Consider the following 24,295-nt stretch of genomic DNA (forward strand, 5'->3'; position numbering starts at 1 on the left):
TAGAGGCAATGCTTATTTATTACAAAGGTGCTTAACACAATACAATACAGCCTTCTACTTGAAGGGGTAACGGCCCCTTCACCCGCTGCTAGCTGAGGAGGTACGGCTTCGGTCTAACTCGCCCTATTCCTGGGCTATTCATTTACTCACCTAGCCACCCACACACTCAGTCATTCACTCACCTAGCCGCACACACACACAGTCACTCATTCACCTAGCCACCCACACACTCACTCACCTAGCCACCCACAGACACAGTCACTCACCTACCCACCCACACAGACACTGTCACTCACTCACCTAGCCACCCACACAGTCACTCACTCACCTAGCCACCCACACAGTCACTCACTCACCTAGCCACCCACACAGTCACTCATTCACTCACCTAGCCACCCACACACTCAGTCACTCACTCACCTAGCCACCCACACACTCAGTCACTCACTCACCTAGCCACCCACACACTCAGTCACTCATTCACTCACTCACCTAGCCACCCACACACACTCATTAACACACTCACCTAGCCACCCACACACTCAGTCACTCATTCACTCAGTCACTCACTTAGCCACCCACACACTCATTCACTCACCTAGCCACCCACAGACACAGTCACTCATTCATTCAGTGACTCATCTAGCCACCCACACAGTCACTCACCTAGCCACCAACACTCAGTCACTCATCTAGCCACCCACACACTCACTCATTCACTCAGTCACTCACTTAGCCACCCACACAGACACTTAGTCACTCATTCAGTCACTCACCTAGCCACCCACAGTCACTCACCTAGCCACCCACACAGTCACTCATTCACGCAGTCACTCACCTAGCCACCCACACATTCACTCACTCATTCACTCAGTCACTCACCTAGCCACCCACACACTCATTCACTCACCTAGCCACCCACACACTCAGTCACTCAGTCACTCACCTAGCCACCCACACACTCAGTCACTCACCTACCCTATGCCCAACTTCCTTCATGTCTCCACGCTCATGTTCAATCGATTCCAGTTCGATGTCAAACATGCATCTCTCCATACTTTTATTTTCAAACACTGTTCTATTTTCTCTTGGGGTTTATATTTGCAAGCGTATTAACCTGCTAAATACACGCACTGTACAGAATGGCAACCCATGTTTTTCAATGGGATTGTCAATGAGTCAGGGTATATTTTTACCAGCCCCCCCCCAAAAGGGTCTTTAATTTCAGAGCTCTCCGTTATGAAATTAAATGGGCAATATTAGTGCCATGGGCTACAGCAAGAAAGGAGCATCACTCGTGGTGGGAGCAAAAACTTTGGCTATGAGCAAGTTGAGAACCCCCCCAAATTGTAAATTAATTGGAGCCGCTAAAGTTACCGCACCCGAGGACTGCCAAGTGAAATCTGGTTTGGGGCTCATGGACAAAATGGCAATGCACACGGCAGACAAACTCGGCAGGTTAAGGAGACTAACCATAATTATTTTAATTTCAACATTCTTCATTTCCACTGCGACCTTTAAAATCTTTCGGTGCAGTCAATATAGAAATCTAAATTAATCCTCCAAAAAATGACAACTAAAATGTAAACACATCAAATTGCACTTTCGACCTATACCCACGGTTAACTTTCAACAAGATGGGACATTCACAAATAATACACAAAGTGACAATGATGTTGACACCGACGTTCAATACGGCATGAAACATGTTGAGTTGTCTTCTATGAAGGCTGGGCAGTGGAGAAGCACAGTTTGAGGGTGTAGAAGTATGGAACATCTGAGAAAATAAAAACAGGGGAGCCACATGACGTCTTCACTGGAGCACACAAAAACTTAAAACAATGAAGCGATTCTTAGGAGGGTCTTTGTCGGTCGACAAACTCGTTCAGGGAGCTAAGATAACGTTGAGTTGTGATAAGTGAAAGTGCTTGGCTATGTCAACTTTCAATTCCATTCTGTATATGCAAACAACGAAATCCAAATCGCCCATAAATAACAACCTGTTAATATATAATACAACAATCTACAACTGCTTTCACTTCCTGCAATTTCACCCAAGGCTGCTAGGCAGCCAGTGTACACAGATGGTGCTATGGTAATAACAAGCGCCCCCCCCCCCAAATCTGAACATTTGGTGCTCAACAGAGCGTACGACCAAAGATTTGCCGATAATGCAGCACTGCTTCAATGTCATCGCACCAACACAAATGGCCAACACCCCACAACTTACTTGCGTTCTTCAGGGGGTGATGGTTAATGCACGCCAGAGCCTCCATGGCATCGTTCTTGGTCTCCCACTCCGTCAGGCCGGACACGCTCCTATCGGCTGGACACGTGGACGGACCGTTGCTCATGGAGTCATTTGGGTCGTGTAAAACGCAACACCCTTCACCATTTTGATTTAAAGCTTTCGTGACTGCAGGGATTCATATTCTTGGTTCTTTCGGTAAAGTCACCACCACGTAGAAGGGAAACAATAAAATAATAAAAATATAAAACAATAAAATTCTCACGACGTTTCGACTGCAACACAAGCAATCATCATCAGGTGTGAAAACCACAGCAAGAAAATTTGAAAAAAGTGGCGGTTATTTTTAACGTTAGCACCACGGAGAGCGATTTGGCAGTTGTTCAGATGGACGAGTCCATCTATATTCTGAAAAGAGGAGGGGGGAGACGAAAATAATGGATGCGGTCTGAAAGCCACCGTAAGCGTGAACAATCAATTAAGACCCGAAATGGTTTATCAAATCCTTCCAATGATTGCTAAGCCAGAATCCATCTTCTCGGTTGAAATTGTCTGTGTATATATTTATTATTCTGTTGTTTCCCTTCTACGTGACTTTACCTAAAGAACCAAGAATATGAAACCCTTTGCCGTGTTTAAAGGGTGGTGTCAGTCGTTGGTGAATTTCTGCAGCAGGAAGGCTTCAGTCCGATGCCTTGGCTACGCTAACACGCTTCAGTCAGCTTGGGCGCGAGTGAATAGCAAGGACTGCTCTCGGGAGAGAATTTCTCACAGGGTTTCTTGAGCATGGCCTCATAGCACACGTTGCAGATCATCTGGTGTCGTGCTGTAAATCAAGCGACGATTGCATGGAGAATACAGTACACGATTTATTCTGTGCCATGACACGTAAGATAAATAATAAACATACTTTGCGGGACTTACTTTTTCCAGAAAACACTTTGAAAGAGCGGGGCCTCGCAATCGACATTTCGTCGCACAGCTGCGGGGACAGAACGGGTGGCGTTCACGTTATAGTTGGTAACAGTTAACGTGCACCGGTAAAGCATTCGGGAGATGTCATTTTAATTGCAGGCACAAATCCCATTGTCCATTTTTAAATTTACATTCGCCAGCTTTGGAGCAGTCTTTCAAAGTGCTCAGATTATTGTGAACACCAAGCATAGACTCAGGGGGAATGCAACCATTTGCAGAAACAATGTCCAAAGACTGAAATGGAAACCTTTCGAATACGAATGAATATGAATCGTAATGTATTAAACAGGACAAATTAACGCGAGGTGTTGTCTAGTCTGTAACAAAAAAGTCCCTTTGGAACATCGACTGCATTATTTATACATCTTATGTTTTAACCGCTGAAAGGAAACTACATTACACCATTTTACATTTGTCCCGTCACAGGAAACGTGTCATGGGCCACCACAAACTCCACAACATCAATAGGCTCATCTTAAAAACCCACGATTGTTTCACGTGCAAACTTTGGACTTGAATATTTATAAAAGCTTCACCTGGGAAAACTTTTAAAGAAACCGAACGCGCTCCCCTTCTGCGCTGCTGGCAGCAGGCTGAAGGGGCGGCGGGGGCACGGACCTGCGCGAACATCTCGGCCGTGATGTCCGTGGGCGCGTTGAAGAAGTGCAGCACCGCGGTGGGACGCTGGTTGCGGTTCTTCGCCGCCTTCTCGCTGTCGGCATAGCGGTGGTTGCGAGAACCTGCGTAGTCCCTGTAGCTGTCGGTGCCGTCCGGCAGCTCGAACGCCTGGCCCGGCACAATCGACCGCTGCCTCGACACGCTGCCGAAGAAACTGTTTTTAGTTTTTATTTTATCACGTTCCAAATTTCATGTGCTCTTTGGTTCGATTCGGTAAAGTCACGTGGGTAAAAAATAAAATAACAAAAAATCACGACGTTTCGGCCACAACACAAGTGGCCTTCATCAGGTGAAGGGACCGGACTGTCCAGAGGACAGCGTTGGAGTGAAGACAGCAAGCCCAGGTCGCGTCCTTTAAGCTTGTTGTCGCGGCATCTTTTGAGGAAGGTCAGCGTCTCGATGAGCTTTGACTTCTTGTCCCATTGTCTGTTGAAAGCTCTAACAGATAGGTGAAAGCCCTCCCCGTAGAGCTTCAAATCTAGAATCCAAATTTCACGTTCGCTATTTCAATAAAGGCCCTCCCCGTAAAGCTTCAAATCTAGAATCCAAATTTCATGTTCGCCACTTCAATAAAGGCTCTGGACAGTAAGTAATCGGGGTCCTCGTGAGCTGTGTGACAAGTGTTTCGTTCACGGTATTCATCAGCTCTCTTTTTCACCGTCCTAAAATTTCGTCATTTGCACTAAATATTTACTAAAGTGTCTTCCCTAAAGAGAAAGCAGTATCCAATTACATTAACAGGATATGACGAGTTACATTTACCAATTTAACACGGGAACAAAAAGGCTCACCAGAGGTTGATTTTATTTCCAAAGATCTGAGACATATTGAGGTGAAAAACCGCCCTGTGCACGGCGTACTGATCTCCCATCTCGACCATGGCGGCTCCCGGCTTGCTCTTCAGGAACTTAACCTACAAAAATAACAACCCGTAAGACGGTTCAGCATCGCGCAATCTTGCACGAAAATATCTACAAGTTTCGTTGTAACGCATTGTTTAAATGTGAAGTGTTGGCCGAGGGGCCATTAGAAAACATGCACAAAGAACACTTCGCATTGGGTACATTTTTGTAAAGAAAATGACCAAATGTGTATGTTGTCAATCGGTGAACAAATTTGGTCGTGTGAATCTCCCACTTTATATAACACGATCAGCGCACGACGTGCACCACACGCATGCGTACGCATTGCACCGCGGTTGAACCTTTGGAAGAAAAAAAACGGGGACTCATTTCAAAGCAGGTGCGCGCAACACCCAGCGAAGGCACCTTCTCCACGTCGCCGAAGAGGCAGAGGATGTTAAACACGCGGTCGCAGTTGAAGCGTTCGGCGTCCAAGTCGTACACAATGAGGACCTTGTTGTCGGCCTGCTGGTTCATCATGGCCTGCACGTGCTGGCCCTGGGTACCACCCAGGTTGCCCATTCCTCCCATGCCCATTCCTCCCCCACCGCCCATGCCCATGCCGTCGCCGCCAGATCCGTAGTCGACGCCCGGTGGCGATGGCTGCTGGTGGCCTGTGACGCAAATACACAAGAGGGGGAAACGCATCGTGAACAGCTGAAACTCTCTAAACTTCTCTGAAAAACAGATTTACCACAGCCATCATCCTACACACACGTGTGCCCTTTCCTATAAGATCAGGCAACCCAGGATTCACCACTCTACCCCTTGGAGACACTGGAAAACATTGGTCCAGAAGACTCAGTTGCCTAGGGAAGACTAAACTAGTTTTTATTTTAGGTTGAGGCCCACCAAGCTCTTATTCAGCATAGCTTGTTTTAAATACCCAATACATCTGATAACTGTTGGAAATATCGTCTCTTAAAACACAAAGCAACTCGTACGTTGCAATTGTTAACCGCAAAAAAAGGTTTTTAGGATGCACCTTAACACTAATTCCAAATAAGAAATGTTCTCAACAGGCAGCAGGTTCTTTCAATCTGACAGCAAGCTGAAGGAAACCGAAATTACAGCATTCGCAACAAAGGGATTACCTCCACAGTCGCCACCACCGCAAGCGTGTGCTTTGGGATGTTCGCCAAGGAGAGACGTTTGCTTCGCTGGCATCACTGCATTGCCCTCTGAAAACAACAAAAAAACGATCACCAAATTCACCCACGGGAAACATAAGCGCTCACTGCTGCACAAAATATGACAATCCAAAAAATTAATTCTGCACCCAGAACATTCACACTACCAACACATTAAGAAATTCCGGGCACACTCCACAAGGGGGCGCGCTGCGTCTGCCCATAAAACAATCGGCGGTATTTTAAAAATGCAGATTTCACACGGCGCAACATAAATAACGAGTGCCATACAAAATACAGCGCGTAAAGAAATGCTCATCGCAAGAAGAAGAAAAAAACAAAATTTATTGGAGGTGTACAGATGCACGCGACAAATTGTTCTGAGGTGCGGCGTCAGCGAGTGTCCGTGGTTGCCGCCTGCGATGCCCGCTCGTTTCTTACCCAGTCTACGCTTCGACGGGAACACAAAGTTGCCCAGAGTCGGGCGGCGGCTGACGACCCATCGCGAGGAGGATGCAACAGAAAGGCCGGCACCTTCTTTCCTGCGCCAACAGCAGTCAGACTCGGCACAAACGGACCCCCCCGCGTTGTCCGTGCCACCGCACCTCTCGCTCTCCGGCGACCCTTTTTGGTTTGGGGCTTAAAATTGGGACGCTTGAAGTGGGCGACGGGGCCTTACGAACCTTTAAAATGAAAAAGATCGCCGCTTATAAACCGATGCGAAATGCGTTGTGTCTGGCATCTGCAATGTCAAAAGCCTCGTTTGCAAACAAAACTTTAGCAAGGCAGTCTAAACGTACGAGCGTGGAGGTAAATTCTCACCAACGGAGCGATTTTAAGCCCCAAACGCATCGGCACGCATTCCGTTCGGCTTATTTCCAAGTCCCGTTCGCGGTGAATGCGGGCTTTCGTCGCTCCCGGCTTCTTCGCGGCGGTTCCGGTGCTTTGCCGGTCTGTCAGCGCCGTGTCCCCCGGTGCCTGCGGCTGGACGCGGGTTATCCGATGGCCTCTGCCAAGCGGCACGTGGCGGTTGCGGTGCAGCGGACGCGGCGTGCTGCGCCGAGTGTTCCGTGACGTGGCGCTGCAGGCGTGGGGTGCGCGGGTCAGCCGTGCGTGTCACAGCGGTGGCGGCGTGTTGGTTGCTTGGTCCCTGGTGCCTCCCAAGTGCCGACGAGGATGTCGCCAATGTCGCCGTTCGTGTCGTCGCCGTTAACGTCGGTGGCTGTTGGCTGCCGGGCGCTTGATTGCTCGTGTGTTGCTTGCAAATTGCCTCCGTGTGCTTCTGTGTGCGGCAATGCTCGCAGATGCTCCTTGTAGCGTTGATGTTGGGAGTGAGGAAAATACTCTTCGAAGCGTTTACGGAAATTTGGCGATTAAATCAAACCGCACCGTGTCCCTGAAGCTCCTTTGATAAAGTGGCGAGACTTACCTCTTCGGAAACTAATATCTGTGCGTACACACAATGTACTCGGGACAAAGATACCATTTTCCTGTTCAGGCTCAATCGTACCAAATTAAAAGGGTTACTTTATAATAAGTGATATTTTCAATCGTAAATATCGGCTTTTCTGACATCCTCTAAGCTTCTCCGCTTAGTATCCAGACACCACATAATGCAGTCAAGGTTTCTCAACCCTACAAAATATAAAAACGCAACGTGCAATGTCCACCTCAAATATGCCAGTGAAAGTTGGCACCTACTTCTGATCCAACAGACACACACCCTGGTAAATCTAAATATAAAAGTAAAACCTTGGATTGCGAGTAACTTGGTCTGCAAGTGTTTTGCAAGACGAGCTAAAATTGTAAATAAATATTAACTTGATAAACGAGCGAGGTCTTGCAATACGAGCAGTGTACGTGTAGACACACTTTGTACTGCCGTGAGTCACGTGATCACACAACTGATAGACGAGTGCTTTGATGTACGAGCGCTTTGGATTACAAACACGTTCCCGGAACGAATTATGCTCGCAATGCAAGGTTTTACACTGAAGTGTTATAATGCCCAGCCTTGATACACCCCGAACAACCGAGTACCCGCCTATGGGCCACATGCACTTGACGTTGGGAAAATCTTCAAAGCTGATCAAAATCTAAAACGCCACCAACTTAATGGCAATGTCTATCGCATGTCCAGTACCAGGGCAACAGCTTTAATGGTAACATAAAAATGAATCCAATGGATTATTGAACACTCCAGCAGCCACATGCCTCCTTGTGAATCCTGTTCTTCACAACATTCACTTATACTGCCACATTGTTCTGAAGGGTAAACTAGAAAAACAAAGTACACGGGCACGAGTTTAAAACCAATCTGCCCAGAGTAAACTACGCAAGCTGAGCATGGGCTAAAAAAACACAAAGATTATTTACTTATATGTTGCGCTAGCTGTTACTACCCGGCTTCGCCCGGGACTTGGATCCACCACGCCCGGCCGTCTTTGTCTCCCCAGTAGCGATGTTCACACACCACAGCAGTTAGTCGTTTGAGGCTGAGTCGACCTAGGGGAGGCCCAGGACCGGTTAAAATAATCGTCACCGGCGGTGGCGGTGAGCAGGAATCGAACTTGGGTCGCCGGGTTCATAGCGCAGCGTAACGCTAACCGCTACACTACGGGTCACGTGACAGATTTGACGTCACAGCTCACTTGCCGTACAAAAAATAAGTGCATTATTGAGCTCCCCCCCACCCCCCAGAAAAAAAGTGTATTTTTATAATGTTTGCACGGTGTACAGTCTGGAAAGTACCCACATGGCAAATTTCCAGTTTGTTGCATGTCGGGAAGTACGCTAAACATTTTGAACAGACACACACAATCACAACTTTGCCTTTTATATATATGGAGAAGATAGGTATAAACGAAAATAACCTTGACCAGCTCTACACAATTGCAGTGATTGCATGTTTGATACAGAAGAGGGGAGTGGCGTTTCAAATAACTTCCTGTGACATCGACCAAGTTCTGTAGATTTTTCGATTTAAAGCTTTCGTGACTGCAATGATTCATCTTCTTTGGTTCTTTCGGTAAAGTCACGTAGAATGAGAATAAAATAATAAATTGATAAAATAACACAATAATATTCTCATGACGTTTCGGCCACAACACAAGCGGCCTTCATCAGGTGAAGGGGGCGAGACTGTCTGGTAGGACAGCGCTGGAGTGAGAGAGCCACGTTCAGATCACGGCTTTTAAGCTGTGTGAGAGGAACAAAGAGCCTTGACGAAGGAATTAGCATAAAATTTAGCATTGAAATGGCTGAATGATTAGCTTGTGACTGGTCACAGAAATAGCTATGTTAAAAGTTAAAGCATACACATCCGCAGAGGCACCCATTGTTAAAAGGAATTAGCATAGAATTTAGCATTGAAATAGCTAAGTTAAGGCATACACATCCGCAGAGGCACCCCTTGACAATGGGATTAGCATAGAATTTAGCATTGAAATGGCTGAGTGATTCGCTTGTAACTGCTACAGAAATAGTTACGTTGAAGTCAGAGCATACACATTCACCGAGGCACTTAGTACAAATCAAACAGGAGAATTTAGCATTGAGATAACTAGGCGAATTTAGCATTGAAATAACTGGGTGATTTGCTAGTGACTGGTCACAGAAATGACTACACATCTGAGCTATTCACAGTACTATATAGTGAACCAATAAAAACTAAAATATAAATTACCTTCATGTTATCAATAAACTCTATATTCTCCAATCAGCTAAGCTACCAACCATAAGTCGTTATATATCACAATGCTATATGGCGAAAAAATGGGTGGATTCTTACCCTCAAATTTCCGTACCACGGATAGCTACGGGCCCCGTTCAGACGGACGAGTTCGTCCATGGTCGGAACAGAGGAGGGGGAGAGAGACAGCTGCGAAGCCCTAGTATACTCCATGTTGTAAACCATACCATTAACCGTGGTGTGAGAGGTATTAAGAGGCAATGCTGGCGAAAGAGCTGCGGTCTGAAGGTCATCGTAAAATTACAATTAATTAAGAACAGAAATGATTTAACACATCTTTCCAGTGGTTACTAAGCCTGAATCCATCTTCTCGGTTGAAATTGTCTCTGTGCTTGTATATGTGAATGGCCTCATGAACGAATCTCTCATGGTAGCCAGTTGGTTTGCAAAGAACCTCCGTCTTGGAGAAGTCAATGTCATGTGAGCCCACTGAATTGTTACAGTGATCTGCCACGGCAGAGGAGTTCGTCTTACCGTGTTTCAAGTCTGCTTTATGTTCGCGGATGCGGTCCGAGATATGTCTTTTGGTTTCTCCAATGTAGCTACTACCACAGAGGCACTTTAGTTTGTAAACGCCCGGGTACTGTATGTCTGGAAGAGCATCTTTTACAGATGGAACTAAATCACGGATTTTGTGTACTGTGTTGAATCGGACCTGGATCTTGTGTTTATTCAGGATTTTGGAGATCTTTTTAGTGACCCCTGCAATGTAGGGTAAGGTGATGGTTTTGAGTGGCTCCACAAGAGGATCCTTCTTCATGACTGGAGTGATGGCTTTGCGGATTGTGTAGTCGGAGTAGCCATTAGCCCTGAGAGCCTGGTGTACGTGCTTGAGTTCACTGGTAATGTGTTCCTGGTCGGAAATGCATTGGGCTCTATGGTATAGAGTCTTGATGAGGCAGTTCTTCTGGGATGGATGGTGGTGGGAATCCGGTTTCAAGTAAGCATCTGTATGGGTAGCTTTCCTGTAGACAGAGTGGCTCATTGAACCATCATGTCTCCTTTTAATTAAGACATCCAGAAAGGGTAGTTTGCCATCTTTTTCGACCTCCATGGTAAATCTGATGGCTGGGTGTATGGAATTGATGTGGTCGCGGAATTGGTCTAGAGCAGGCTGGCCATGTGGCCAGATGACAAAGGTGTCATCAACGTACCTCTTCCATAAGGTCGGGCGTAGAGTGGCAGTCTGGATGGCGTCAGTTTCAAATTTTTCCATGAATACGTTGGCTACAACCGGAGATAGGGGGGAGCCCATTGGGGTGCCCTCAGTTTGTTTGTAGAAAGTTCCATTCCAGGTGAAGTATGTGTTGGTTAAGCAATGTCTCACCAGGGGGGGTACATCAGTATGCAGTCCTTGATGAACCAGGTCTTCAATGATAGCGATGGTGTCAGGTACTGGGACTTTGGTGAACAAGGACACCACATCAAAACTGACAAGCAGGTCGTTTGGGGACAGGGAAATGTCTTTGATTGTCGATACCAGGTGAGTAGAATTTAGTACCGCAGAGGTGGTTTTTCCAGTGAAAGGTCGCAGTATATCAGCCAGAAAACGTGCCAGTTTGTAGGTGGGGGAGCTGATAGTAGAGACGATGGGACGAAGGGGTGTATCTTCTTTGTGTATCTTTGGAAGGCCATATAATCTTGGTGGTCTGGCAGCAGAGGGTTTCAACAAGAACTGTTTGTTCTCATCAATTAATGCTGTTGAATCAGAGATAATTTTGTTCGTTTTTGTGACCAGGCTGTTGGTGGGATCTCTTTTTATTTTTGTATAGCTGCCATCGTTGAGTAGTTCTTGAATTTTGTTGTTATATTCTGTTTTGTCCATGATGACAGTGGCATTGCCTTTGTCGGCTGAGAGAACGACAATATCATCCCTCTTTTTTAATTGAGATAATTCAAAACGTTCGTCTTTGCTGATGTTGCTAGGTGGCAACTTAGCGTTTTTGAGGGTTGCAGCGATTTCAGATCTTGCTACGTCTGCAGAGATGTGACTCAAGCCCTTGAGTGCAACGTCGACATGGGCAATGATATCATTAACCGGTAAGTGTCTCGGTGTGACAGCAAAGTTTAGACCTTTAGCTAAAACGGATTTCAGACCATCAGAAATGGAACTGTTACTGCGATTAATTACGACTTTGTTGACGTCTATCTTTTCGGTGTGTGGATCCGATTTTTTGCTGGAGAGGTGATTGAATTTGGAAATCAAATTGTCCCTACATTTGTTTGACATAGTGGCAGCCGAAGAGGTAGTCATATTGTCTACATGTTCCCAATCCGATGTAGACATTGTTGCTGTCAATTTTAAGTGTGATTTGTAGAGTGTCTTGTCTAACTGATCGAGTTCGGTGCGTGTAAGTCTGATTTTTTCCGAGATAAGAGCGAAGCTAGTTCTAGCTAGAATTCGTTTTGCATTGAGAGAAGTTGCAACAGCAGAGGTTAGTGTAAATGCGGTTGGTATTACCTTAGAGTCGCGGCATCTCTTCAGAAAGGTGAACATAAAGCAGACTTGAAACACGGTAAGACGAACTCCTCTGCCGTGGCAGATCACCTTTACAATTCAGTGGGCTCACATGACATTGACTTCTCCAAGACGGAGGTTCTTTGCAAACCAACTGGCTACCATGAGAGATTCGTTCATGAGGCCATTCACATATACAAGCACAGAGACAATTTCAACCGAGAAGATGGATTCAGGCTTAGTAACCACTGGAAAGATGTGTTAAATCATTTCTGTTCTTAATTAATAGTAATTTTACGATGACCTTCAGACCGCAGCTCTTTCGCCAGCATTGCCTCTTAATACCTCTCACACCACGGTTAATGGTATGGTTTACAACATGGAGTATACTAGGGCTTCGCAGCTGTCTCTCTCCCCCTCCTCTGTTCCGACCATGGACGAACTCGTCCGTCTGAACGGGGCCCGTAGCTATCCGTGGTACGGAAATTTGAGGGTAAGAATCCACCCATTTTTTCGCCATATAGCATTGTGATATATAACGACTTATGGTTGGTAGCTTAGCTGATTGGAGAATATAGAGTTTATTGATAACATGAAGGTAATTTATATTTTAGTTTTTATTGGTTCACTATATAGTACTGTGAATAGCTCAGATGTGTAGTCATTTCTGTGACCAGTCACTAGCAAATCACCCAGTTATTTCAATGCTAAATTCGCCTAGTTATTTCAATGCTAAATTCTCCTGTTTGATTTGTACTAAGTGCCTCGGTGAATGTGTATGCTCTGACTTCAACGTAACTATTTCTGTAGCAGTTACAAGCGAATTACTCAGCCATTTCAATGCTAAATTCTATGCTAATCCCATTGTCAAGGGGTGCCTCTGCGGATGTGTATGCCTTAACTTAGCTATTTCAATGCTAAATTCTATGCTAATTCCTTTTAACAATGGGTGCCTCTGCGGATGTGTATGCTTTAACTTTTAACATAGCTATTTCTGTGACCAGTCACAAGCTAATCATTCAGCCATTTCAATGCTAAATTTTATGCTAATTCCTTCGTCAAGGCTCTTTGTTCCTCTCACACAGCTTAAAAGCCGTGATCTGAACGTGGCTCTCTCACTCCAGCGCTGTCCTACCAGACAGTCTCGCCCCCTTCACCTGATGAAGGCCGCTTGTGTTGTGGCCGAAACGTCGTGAGAATATTATTGTGTTATTTTATTTTATCAATTTATTATTTTATTCTCATTCTACGTGACTTTACCGAAAGAACCAAAGAAGACAAGTTCTGTAGATTGTAAACAGTACACCAATGTGCTTCAAGACAACCAAGTGTCTGCAGGTGTGACATTTTTCTGCAACCAAAATCTCAAGTGCAGAAGCTGCATTATCCTCTTGAGAACGCTCCAAACTTCCCCCTCTACTTGGCCACGGATCTTCAAGTATAACACGGCAAAGCCGGCTGCGTACAGAAATAGTCAATGCCTGTTTCATCACGCCGTGCACACCCCCCACCCCTTGCGTTAAAAACGTCACCCCCCCCCCCCCCCCCACACACCGAGGGCTCACCACCACCAGCTGTCGAGAGAGCGCGGCTCTGATATGCTCAATATTGGTCTTACCTTGCTTGAGGCCAGGGTTGGTGAAGTCCCAGGTCTCAGAGTCATTTTTAAACACATTCAGACGCGTCGCCTGTAAAGAGGACACAGCAGGGGGAAAAGATAAACATTATTCGTGGCCAGCATATAGGGCATAGATGCTCGGAAAAAAATTATATTACTTTAGAACCTTCTTTGGTTCTTTCGGTAAAGTCATCACGTAGAATGAGGATAAAATAATAAACTAAAACAATAAAAGTCTCACGACGTTTCGCCACAACACAAGTGGCCTTCTTCAGGTGAAAGGAAGAAACCTGTCGTCCCGACCTTGTGTTGTGGCCGAAACGTCGTGAGAATTTTATTGTGTTATTTTATTATTTTATTCTCATTCTACGTGGTGGTGACTTTACCTGAAAGAACCAAAGAAGATGAATCCTTGCAGTCACGAAAGCTTTAAATCGAAACTTTAGAACCATTTAAAATGTACAAGCATAATAATTATTAAGCAAGTCATTACCCCCGAGACAATTACGGCATGCAACTTGCGGTGAAACCGAGGTACTTAACGCAACCCTTCACCTCCTGGGAGATGAATGAATAAAAGCTGCCACACGTAGGAAGTCAACGGTAAGCTAAACTTTCGCGCCGTACGTAGCAAAAGCGTGCTTCTTCTTTGGTTTTGCAGTCACGAAAGCTTTAAATCGAAATAAAAGCGTGCTTATCGGAGTTGTGGGAAACAGTGGCCATTCTGCCACCGTTTTTTTTTTAATATCACGTGTTGATTATCCCTCTTCGTTGGAACAAGCTCCCTTCGTGTTTGCAGATAAAAATTGCTAACCCTCGGTGGCCTATTTAAATTCCAAACTTGTTTAATTGCACATAAGTTTGGCATGCTTTGCCTAACTTGGTATTATTTATTCGCGGTGTTCCTCGTGTACTGTGAAGCGTTAGCCTTGATCGTATACCTCAAAAATGTTGAAGTGCCATAACCCCGTTATGAAAATGATGCATTCGTTATTACTGTTCTGTAATTTTATTTCCTGCTAACAATGTAACATCTCCCCTCAAGTACTCTGCAGGTCTCGCAAAGCAGCCTATGGCTGAATGTTAATCACCCGTCACCAAATAAAATTGAATTAAAAACCAACTCTACCCTTCCCACTGGATGCGAATTTTCCACTAACTGGCTCAGGGCACTGGCTCAGATGAGAACCACCCTCACGGTAATATCAATTAGGAAAAGTTTGACTTTAGACAACGGCAAGGATGACCGTCATGCACAATGGGTTGTTGTAGGTTGTGGGGCTGTGTGGTGGGCAGCTGTAAAACCCACTGGGTGCATTGTATTTCTATGCTGCCACAAAATATGCTACACTCCTTTACCCCGCACACAAGTCAAATAACCCCACAACAGGCGTCGAGTGCGGAAGCCCTCATCTGGCAATGAATTGCCGTGTGTATTCAGCATTATTTGCTCACCAAAGTGGTCAATTCAGAATATTAAATTAATCTTTGGTCTGTGGGTGAAAAAACCCAGGTTGTGGTGCACACACTTGTGAATGTACAAAGTATCGGTTGTACTTGCCCTCGCATAGTCCACTATAAGAGTACAGCAGCCCGAATAGATGTCTGCTCCATTCAGAGATGAGTTCGCTCTCTCGGCGCTCTCAACCGAAACAAACGTGGCCAAAAATTAAGGAAAACACGACCATTTCATTTTAAAAACAATACATTTACCATCTCCAAAATAACACGTAAAATTACGTGAATGGCGGACATGTCGTTACGGTTATGCATCTCGTTGAAAGGATATTCCACAAAGGCCTGCAGGCCATTCTTCCTGAAGATCACAATGCGTTGCAGAGGCCCAAATGGTTTGCAAATGTTGTAAAGCACATCCTGCAGGACCACATGGAGCACACAAACGCAGCGAGGTGATTTTGCACGCATTACCAAGTAAATTTGAAAAGCTTTTTTTCCAGTGAATTTTTAAGATCGAGCCATACAGGACATCAACGCTTTCCAAAATCAACATTAGGTCTATATATTTTTTTTTTTATTCAATGCCATTGGTAGACTTCAAAGCACAAACAAAAAACACGACTTCAATTGCCTCAAATGAACCAAAGGATCGATGTAATTTCCTTAGCAAAGCCATTCACTGTAATCCAAAACGGACATAATTTCACTCGTAAAAATGAAACACACGTGTGTGCGCGCGTGTGCGCATGGCACACCCGACAAATTATTCACGAGTGAATGTCCAGCTGCTGTGAGCGTAACAATGCCCACCGTGGTGATGGGGTTGAGGATGGTGAAGAGCAGGACGTGGTTGCTGTTGCCGTTATCCCCCGGGACGCCAGGGCGCCAAAGCTTCTGGCTGGTAGAGAAGTTAAAATAGGCCGGCTGCCCGCACACGTAGACGGAGCCCGTGGACGAGTAGTCGACGCAGCTGCGGGAGCTCTCCGGGTCTTCAAACTCCACCAGCGCCTGCCGCGTCTTGGGCATCATCACCACGTAGCTGCACGGAGGGAGCGATTCAAACGAGTGCCGTTATTCAAAGATGTGGCCGACTTTAAAATGCGTGCCTGTTGTTGATGTTAAACACGAGGTTGGTCTGCTCCAAGTCACCTCATTTGATCTCAAGAAATGTTTCAATGCATGCAACGGAGTGGAGACTGGTTGGATGCAGGTTAGATGCCACGTCCCATTTCAGTTTGGCAGTGTAGTGCGTTGGAATTGAATGTACTGTAACAATATAATTAGATTTAGAATACATCTTGAGGGTAATGTAGTCTTCTTCTGTCGATGTATCACCTGATAAAGGAAGCCTCTTCAAACGTACATAAACAAGGTATGTGTGCACCATTTCAATACAAGATATTAATTTTTAACACGGTTACTAATCACATTTGAACGTGTGCCGCTTTTGTCAGACGGCACAACAAAAGCAGCAGCGGCACTTTAATTCGGAGGGAATTCGTGACTTGGGAAAATTGAAAAACAAACGGTTTTTTGTTTCGATTTAAAGCTTTCGTGACTGCAAGGATTAATCTTCTTTGGTTCTTTCGGTAAAGTCACCAACACGTAGAATGAGAATAAAATAATACAATAAAATAACACAATTCTCACGACGTTTCGGCCACAACACAAGTGGCCTTCATCAGGTGAAGGGACGAGACTGTCCCATTTCAGTTTGGCAGTCTCGTCCCTTCACCTGATGAAGGCCGCTTGTGTTGTAGCCCGAAACGTCGTGAGAATTTTATCGTGTTATTTTAAGTTTTATTAATTTATTATTTTATTCTCATTCTACGCGGTGGTGACTTTACCGAAAGAACCCCAAAGAAGATGAAGCAGTTTTTGGTTGGTCACTTCAGGCTGTAAAGGCCCCGAGTAAGCCACGCACGGCGGCGCCGCTCACGCCGTGACGTGGGCAACGCCGCGCCCTCTCGTCCACCGCCACACGCGGCCACGGCTTTTTATTTACGGAAGTGGTTCTTGAGCTTTAACCTGCAGCCTTGCCACCCCCCCTTTGGTTCTCAATATTTTTTTTAAAACGTACAATGTTTATTAATTTAGAGGTTTGATGGAACAAAGTAGCGGTGCTTACGTGCCCGTGCTCAATGTGTTTCGATGATTTACCTTGTTAAAAATAATCTGGCACGTCTTGCGCCCCCAGAAAGGGCATCTCCCACCCCGTGCTTAAGAACCATCGAGTATTTTCGTGTTATGCAATTTCTTGAGTTGTCGAAGCGAAAATCGGTAATATTCGAATTTCCAAGGTCCAAGTTCACTCCACGTCCGCAAACACCACCACCACAACAATAATAACAATAACAACAATAATAATAACAACAATAATAATAACAACAATAATAACACCAATAATAATAACTATAATAACAATAATCTTTGTTTTTTTCGGTAAAGTCACGTATAAATAAGAAATAATAAAATAACATAATAGCGTACGACGTTTCGGTTGCAACACAAGCAGCCATCATCAGGTACAGAAGAGCTAAATTTATGAGAGAGGGGAGACACATAACCTCAGATGTATATACAGACACCCAAGTAGGGGGGAACTAACACCGACACAATAGGGGACACAGAGAGAGAAGCATACCAAACAGACAAGAGTTTAGCAGAATTTGGAAACCAAATAAAGCAACACAGACGGTCGGTCAAAACACAATTAACGCAAAGCCTGGTTGATTACGTTATTTCAAAGATTGCTAAATTGCAAGTTAAGTATGAAATTTAAGATACAGACGGCACACACACACATAGACATTCAAGTAGAGCGGACCAGCACAGGTACAAGCACACAGTGAAGTCGCCTTAAATAGGCAGAGAAGGCAAGGCTGAGAGACAATGGGACATATTAGCATGAGAAGGCAAGGCTGAGAGACAATGGGACATTTTAGCATGAGGTATGCATAGAGCAAAGTGGAGCACGGCAGCAAACATTCGGAAGCACCAAGACCGACACACAGGCAGAGACAGCACAGAGAAACAAATCCAAGCACAGACACAAAGGCAGATACACAAGCAGAGACAACACACAGACAACACAAGACAACACAAAGACAGACACAAAGATACAGACCTTATACCTCCCCGTAGAGGCGGTTTAAACTTGGTTCAAAGCTTTCGTGACTGCAGGAATTAATCTTTGGTGTTTTCGGTAAACAACAATAATAATAATACAGCTTCCTTCCCCATGCGGGCAACGGTCACCACCGACTGGTCACCTGACTAGGCCAAAGTGCTGCACGGCCTCCACGAGGTCCGACTCGAGGGCTGTGTCCAAGAGTCCCCGCACGTGAACCACAGCCGACGGTGGGGGCTTGTGTGGGTCCTCAAACGTGTCCTGTGCACGTCGGCAAGGAAGCAAACTCAACACGACTATTGTGCAAAGCTGTTGTTTCCTCCTATACCGAGAAGAGTTTTCAGTTTCATTTATTTGGTATAGCCCTGTGAGCCATTCGGCTCTTGAATCGGGTGCAACCGCAACAAACAAAAACATGAACAAGAAAAACATCTTACAGTGATTATTTGACTGTGCAAACAGAAAATCCAGGAAAAAACAGCAAAATAATCCTTGAAATAGCACCGTACACCAACGCTGTGTGCAAAAATCCCAGTGGGATCCAAGTCAAACAACAACAACAACCACAAGACAACTTAGATTAAGGCCATCAGTCTAACTCCATACTACAACAAAACAAACATGGCCAAACCATAAAACTTTTTCAAAATCACCAAAATAAAGCCACGGCTAACATCGCCGGCAAGTGATATCGGAGCAGATGCAGACACTTGCATTAAAGGGGTTTTTAAATCTGCATCCGTTTGGCAAAAAATGTCCATAGCTCAGTGCCATCATTTCAGTAATTGCTAAGAACGTTCGCGAGTTTAACTTTAAATCTAAACGGCCCTCGAGTTACAAACTCTGGAACTCGCATCCCCCACCGCCAGGTGCGCTTTTGTAGATGCTGTAAAGTTTTATTATTCCGCAAAGTTTTTAATCACATTGGGGAGGGTCGAAGAGCTACCCCACGACGCCATCGCGTGGGACATTTAACACATCGGTATTTTAACTTAATTAGTATTTTAACTTTTGATTTAAAGCTTTCGTGACTGCAGGGATTAATATTCTTGGTTCTTCCGGTAAAGTCACCACGTAGAAGGGAAACAATAAAATAATAAAAATATAAAACAATACAATTCTCACGACGTTTTGACTGCAACACAAGAAGCAATCATCGTCAGGTGTGAAAACCACAGCAAGAAAATTTGAATAAAAGTGGCGTTTTTTTAACGTCAGCACCACGGAGAGCGATTTGAGAGTTTGTTCAGATGGACGAGTCCATCTATGTTCTGAAAAGAGGAGGGGGGAGACGAAAATAATGGATGCGGTCTGAAAGCCACCGTAAGCGTGAACAATTAAGACCTGAAATGGTTTATCAAATCCTTCCAATGATTGCTAAGCCAGAATCCATCTTCTCGGTTGAAATTGTCTCTGTGCTTGTATATGTGGATAGCCTCATGAACGAATCTCTCCTGGTAGGCAATGTTTTTATTCGTGGTCCGCCAGGAAGTGTCTGTGTCGTTGGCCTGACTGGATGTGCTTCACGTAATGTTGTTTCAGGTTTGTTGAATTCTCGTCTCTCATCTTTTGCTGTATTTACCTCCGTGATTTGTTCTTGACACCTGATGAAGATCGCTTGCGTTGTGATCGAAACGTCGTGATTGTTTTTTGTTTTAATATAATTTTATTGTATTTCTACATACGTGACTTTACCGAAAAAAACAATGAGTAATGTTTTTATTGTTTCATATTTTTTTATTATTTTAGTTCAGTGCAAAGAGAATACACACCCTTAGAAGAGAAAACGCCGTATAAAAAAATTACACTGGAAATAGCCCAAAGTGTTAACGAACACGAAATCCACGTTTACCAAAACGCGTTTTACTGAACGTAAGCAGAGCCTAGCGATGCTGTGGTCCGCGTGGTCCATCCCCAACACCAACAACGAGAAGCTCTTCGCAACGGCACTGGAATCTGCGAGTTACAAAGCTAAACAATCACGTTAAATAATATAAACACGGCTGGTGGTGGTGGTGGCACGTCGCCTGAGTGAAGCCTCTGGCCCAGGCCTCACAACGAGGCTCTGGGCGAGGAGTAAAATAAACATCTTCTCGTTATAAAAACACCTCGTCAAGTCGCTCGTCACTGACGCTCACCATCGCGCCCGCCTGGACGCGGTCGTTGCCTTCGCCTTTGACTCCCAGGCGCTTGGCCGCGTGCCGGGCGGCGGAGGCGGCGGTGGTCAACATCGTCGTGATGGCGTGGAGCGCCGGAGGGAATCGATTCGCGATCCTGTCGCTAAAAATCGACGCCTGCGCGGATCGCCGAGCGTCAGCGGCAGCAGCGGGCGGCGGCGGGGCGATTCGCGCGGCTTGGTGTGACCCCACAGCCACTCGTCACGTGACGCCTCTCTCGGCCGACTGGGGCCGGCGACGGAGATTTGAAGCAGTCGTGGGCCTCCCCCTAGGTCGGACTCGGACTACAATTAAATTTGATTATATTTTTATAATATTAAATAAATAATAATAAAAATGATAAATAAAAGTACTCAAATTTGATTATTGTAAAATCATTATAAATAAATAAAAATAACTTAAAAATAATCAAATTTGATTACTTTTAAATAAGAATAAATTAAAAAAACAAATTTGATTATTTTTAAAATAAGCATAAATAAATAAAAATGTATAAACTAAAATAATGAAATGTAATTATTATTAAATAATAAACAAATATACATTATATGTTAAAATAATCAAATTGGATTATTAAATAATAATGAATAAATATGAAAATAATTGCCCAATTTCGATCACTTTTACATAATAAATAAAGGCAGAAATATTTAATTAATAATTTCGCCTTTCTTTATAACCTAATTTTAATATTTTAAAGTAATAATAAATAAAACTTACAAATAATCACATTTGATTATTTAAAATAATAAATATATAACATTTCGTTTAAAATTTAACTAAGCAAATTTGATTATATTTAAATAAGAATAAATAAATAAAAATAATCAAATTTGATTATTATATGAATTAAAAAAAGAGGGATGACATTGTCATCCTCTCAGCCGACAAGGTCAACGCCACTGTCATCATGGATAAAATAGAATATAACAACAAAATTCAAGAATTACTCAATGATGGTAGCTATACAAAAATAAAAAGAGATCCCACCAACAGCCTCGTCATACAAACCAAAATCATTTCTGATTCAACCACATTAATTGATCAAACCAAACAGTTATCTTTGAAACCTTCTGCTGCCAGGCCACCAAGATTATACGGCTTACCAAAAATACATGAAGTAGATACACCCCTTTGTCCCATCGTCTCTACTACAGTGAGGGAAAAAAGTATTTGATCCCCTGCTGATTTTGTATGTTTGCCCACTGACTCAACACCGCACCATAGACTCAACACTGCCCATAGACTCAACACTGCACCATAGACTCAACACTGCACCATAGACTCAACACTGCACCATAGACTCAACACTGCACCATAGACTCAACACTGCTACCCATAGACTCAACACTGCACCATAGACTCAACACTGCACCATAGACTCAACACTGTACCATAGACTCAGCACTGCACCATAGACTCAACACCGCACCATAGACTCAACACTGTACCATAGACTCAGCACTGCACCATAGACTCAACACCGCACCATAGACTCAACACTGCACCATAGACTCAACACCGCACCATAGACTCAACACTGCCCACTGACTCAACACTGCACCATAGACTCAACACCGCACCATAGACTCAACACTGCCCACTGACTCAAAACTGCACCATAGACTCAACACTGCACCATAGACTCAACACTGCACCATAGACTCAACACTGCACCATAGACTCAACACTGCACCATAGACTCAGCACTGTCCCATAGACTCAACACTACCCATAGGGGGATCCCTGCCTAGGGGGTGTGAGGGGTCAAGGAGATCCCTGCCTAGGGGGTGTGAGGGGTCAGGGGGATCCCTGCCTAGGGGTGTGAGGGGTCAAGGGGATCCCTGCCTAGGAGTGTGAGGGGTCAAGGGGATCCCTGCCTAGGGGTGTGAGGGGTCAAGGGGATCCCTGCCTAGGGGTGTGAGGGGTCAAGGGGATCCCTACCTAGGGGGTGTGAGGGGTCAAGGGGATCCCTGCCTAGGGGGTGTGAGGGGTTTTACCGGCACGAAGTTTTCGCCGAGGCTTCGCGGTCCGCCCCTCTAGGCCGCTGTAACTTTATTGACACCACGTGGTGGCTGTAACTTTATTGACACCACGTGGTGGCTGTAAACTTTACTGACACCACGTGGTGGCTGTAACTTTAGTGACACCACGCGGTTCCTGTAACTTTATTGACACCACGTGGTGTCTGTAACTTTATTGACACCACGTGTGTCACTATGTGTGTCGCTGTGTCACTGTTTGTGTACACTGTGTGTGTGTACACTGTGTGTCACTGTGTGTGTGTACACTGTGTGTGTACACTGTGTGTGTGTACACTGTGTGTGTGTACTGTGTGTCACTGTGTGTCACTGTGTACACTGTGTGTGTGTACTCTGTGTCACTGTGTGTGTGTGTCGCTGTGTCACTGTGTGTGGGGAGCGATAGTGTAGCGGTTAGCGCGCTGCGCTATGAACCTGGCGACCTGGGTTCGATTCCCGCTCACGGCCAACACCAGTGACGATTTTCTGAACCGGTCCCGGGCTTCCCCTAGGTCGACTCAGCCTAAAATGAGTACCTGGTGCGGTGTGTAAACATTGCCACTAGGGAGACAAAGGCGGTCGGGCGTGGTGCTGGGGACCCACCCCCTCGTGTACCGTTCAGGCCTTCATAGGTGCTCGCTAACAGCACTTGCCCCTATAGTCTAAGGCTATATGGGGGATCTTTGTATCTTTGTTTTTGTCACTGTGTGTGTCGCTGTGTCACTGTTTGTGTACACTGTGTGTGTATACACTGTGTGTGTGTACACTGTGTGTGTACACTGTGTGTACACTGTGTGTGTGTTCACTGTGTTTGTGTACACTATGTGTGTATACACTGTGTGTGTGTCCACTGTGTGTGTGTACACTGTGTGTATACACTGTGTGTGTACACTGTGTGTGTGTACACTGTGTGTGTACACTGTGTATACACTGTGTGTGTACACTGTGTGTGTGTGTACTGTGTGTACACTGTGTGTGTGTACACTGTGTGTGTGTACACTGTGTGTGTACAGTGTATATACTGTGTGTGTGTACACTGTGTGTGTGTACACTGTGTGTGTGTACACTGTGTGTATACACTGTGTATAAACTGTGTGTGTACACTGTTTGTGTCCACATTGAACCGAACCCCCTGCAAGGCCATCCACTTAACGACGAGAGAAAATTCACACGAAATGTCCTTTTCAATGAAGTCTTCCACATGTAAATTGATACAAGCTTTTAATGAAGAAATAAAATCATCTAATTCAAAACACAACACAATTCAAAGATGTTTCATTTTAAAACTTCAAAACGGAGCATGGGGTATTTGCGTGAATGCGTCCTTCGTGTGCAAATGTTGTGACTTTCCTGGCCTGAAGGCCGTCAATGTGTTGGACCCTTATTGGTGCACAATGTCTCAACAACAGCAGTGGGGTTTGCTTCAAGTGATAGGTACGAACATCCAGACGTCAATCAGCAAGGAGCACTTCTAGTCCCAGTTAGACAAAATCCACGTCAACACGTAAGACAAAACTACAATTCGTGTTGTAGAGAATGTACCTCCTCCTATACGTGTAACTTTCAAGTGGTATGCCTTGTAACTGATGAATGATCCGAGCGTGCTACCTATTTCAAAGACAATGAGTTGCTCCAGAGGCAGACGCTTCGTGAAACACAAAAGTACCCTTTGACCTGTATCACAAGAACAACGGGTCTCACCCGAGTTCTCTGTACAGGTTACTTCCAAAACACACACACACTTTTTCC

The 24,295-nt window shown here is 44.9% G+C and overlaps 1 protein-coding gene across 5 annotated transcripts; it reads right to left on the reverse strand.

The window, feature by feature from the left end:
- LOC142913448 (heterogeneous nuclear ribonucleoprotein L-like) lies at window positions 1–22,623 on the reverse strand. Of its 5 annotated transcripts, none has more exons than XM_076060975.1 (14): window positions 22,526–22,623; window positions 20,487–20,809; window positions 18,491–18,609; window positions 16,029–16,257; window positions 15,550–15,635; window positions 15,322–15,418; window positions 13,761–13,830; window positions 5,898–5,984; window positions 5,170–5,417; window positions 4,693–4,814; window positions 3,842–4,043; window positions 3,173–3,230; window positions 2,231–2,326; window positions 1–1,777 (listed from the first exon to the last, which is right to left on the reverse strand). In XM_076060975.1, exons 2-14 carry the CDS (start codon window positions 20,577–20,579, stop codon window positions 1,722–1,724), a joined length of 1,563 nt encoding a protein of 520 aa, XP_075917090.1. In that variant the 5' UTR covers window positions 20,580–20,809; window positions 22,526–22,623; the 3' UTR covers window positions 1–1,721. The 5 variants fall into 5 exon arrangements, with proteins under 5 accessions (XP_075917090.1, XP_075917089.1, XP_075917092.1 ...); XM_076060974.1 differs by having other exon boundaries at window positions 20,457–20,809; XM_076060977.1 differs by lacking the exons at window positions 18,491–18,609; window positions 22,526–22,623 and having other exon boundaries at window positions 20,457–20,526.
- Between the last annotated feature and the right edge of the window lie 1,672 nt (window positions 22,624–24,295).

Source organism: Petromyzon marinus, unplaced genomic scaffold, assembly GCF_048934315.1.
Source record: "Petromyzon marinus isolate PM22_M1 ecotype Great Lakes invasive population unplaced genomic scaffold, UKy_Petmar_22M1.pri1.0 PM_G_Scaffold_26, whole genome shotgun sequence".
In the NCBI taxonomy this organism is placed as follows: Eukaryota; Metazoa; Chordata; class Hyperoartia; order Petromyzontiformes; family Petromyzontidae; genus Petromyzon; species Petromyzon marinus.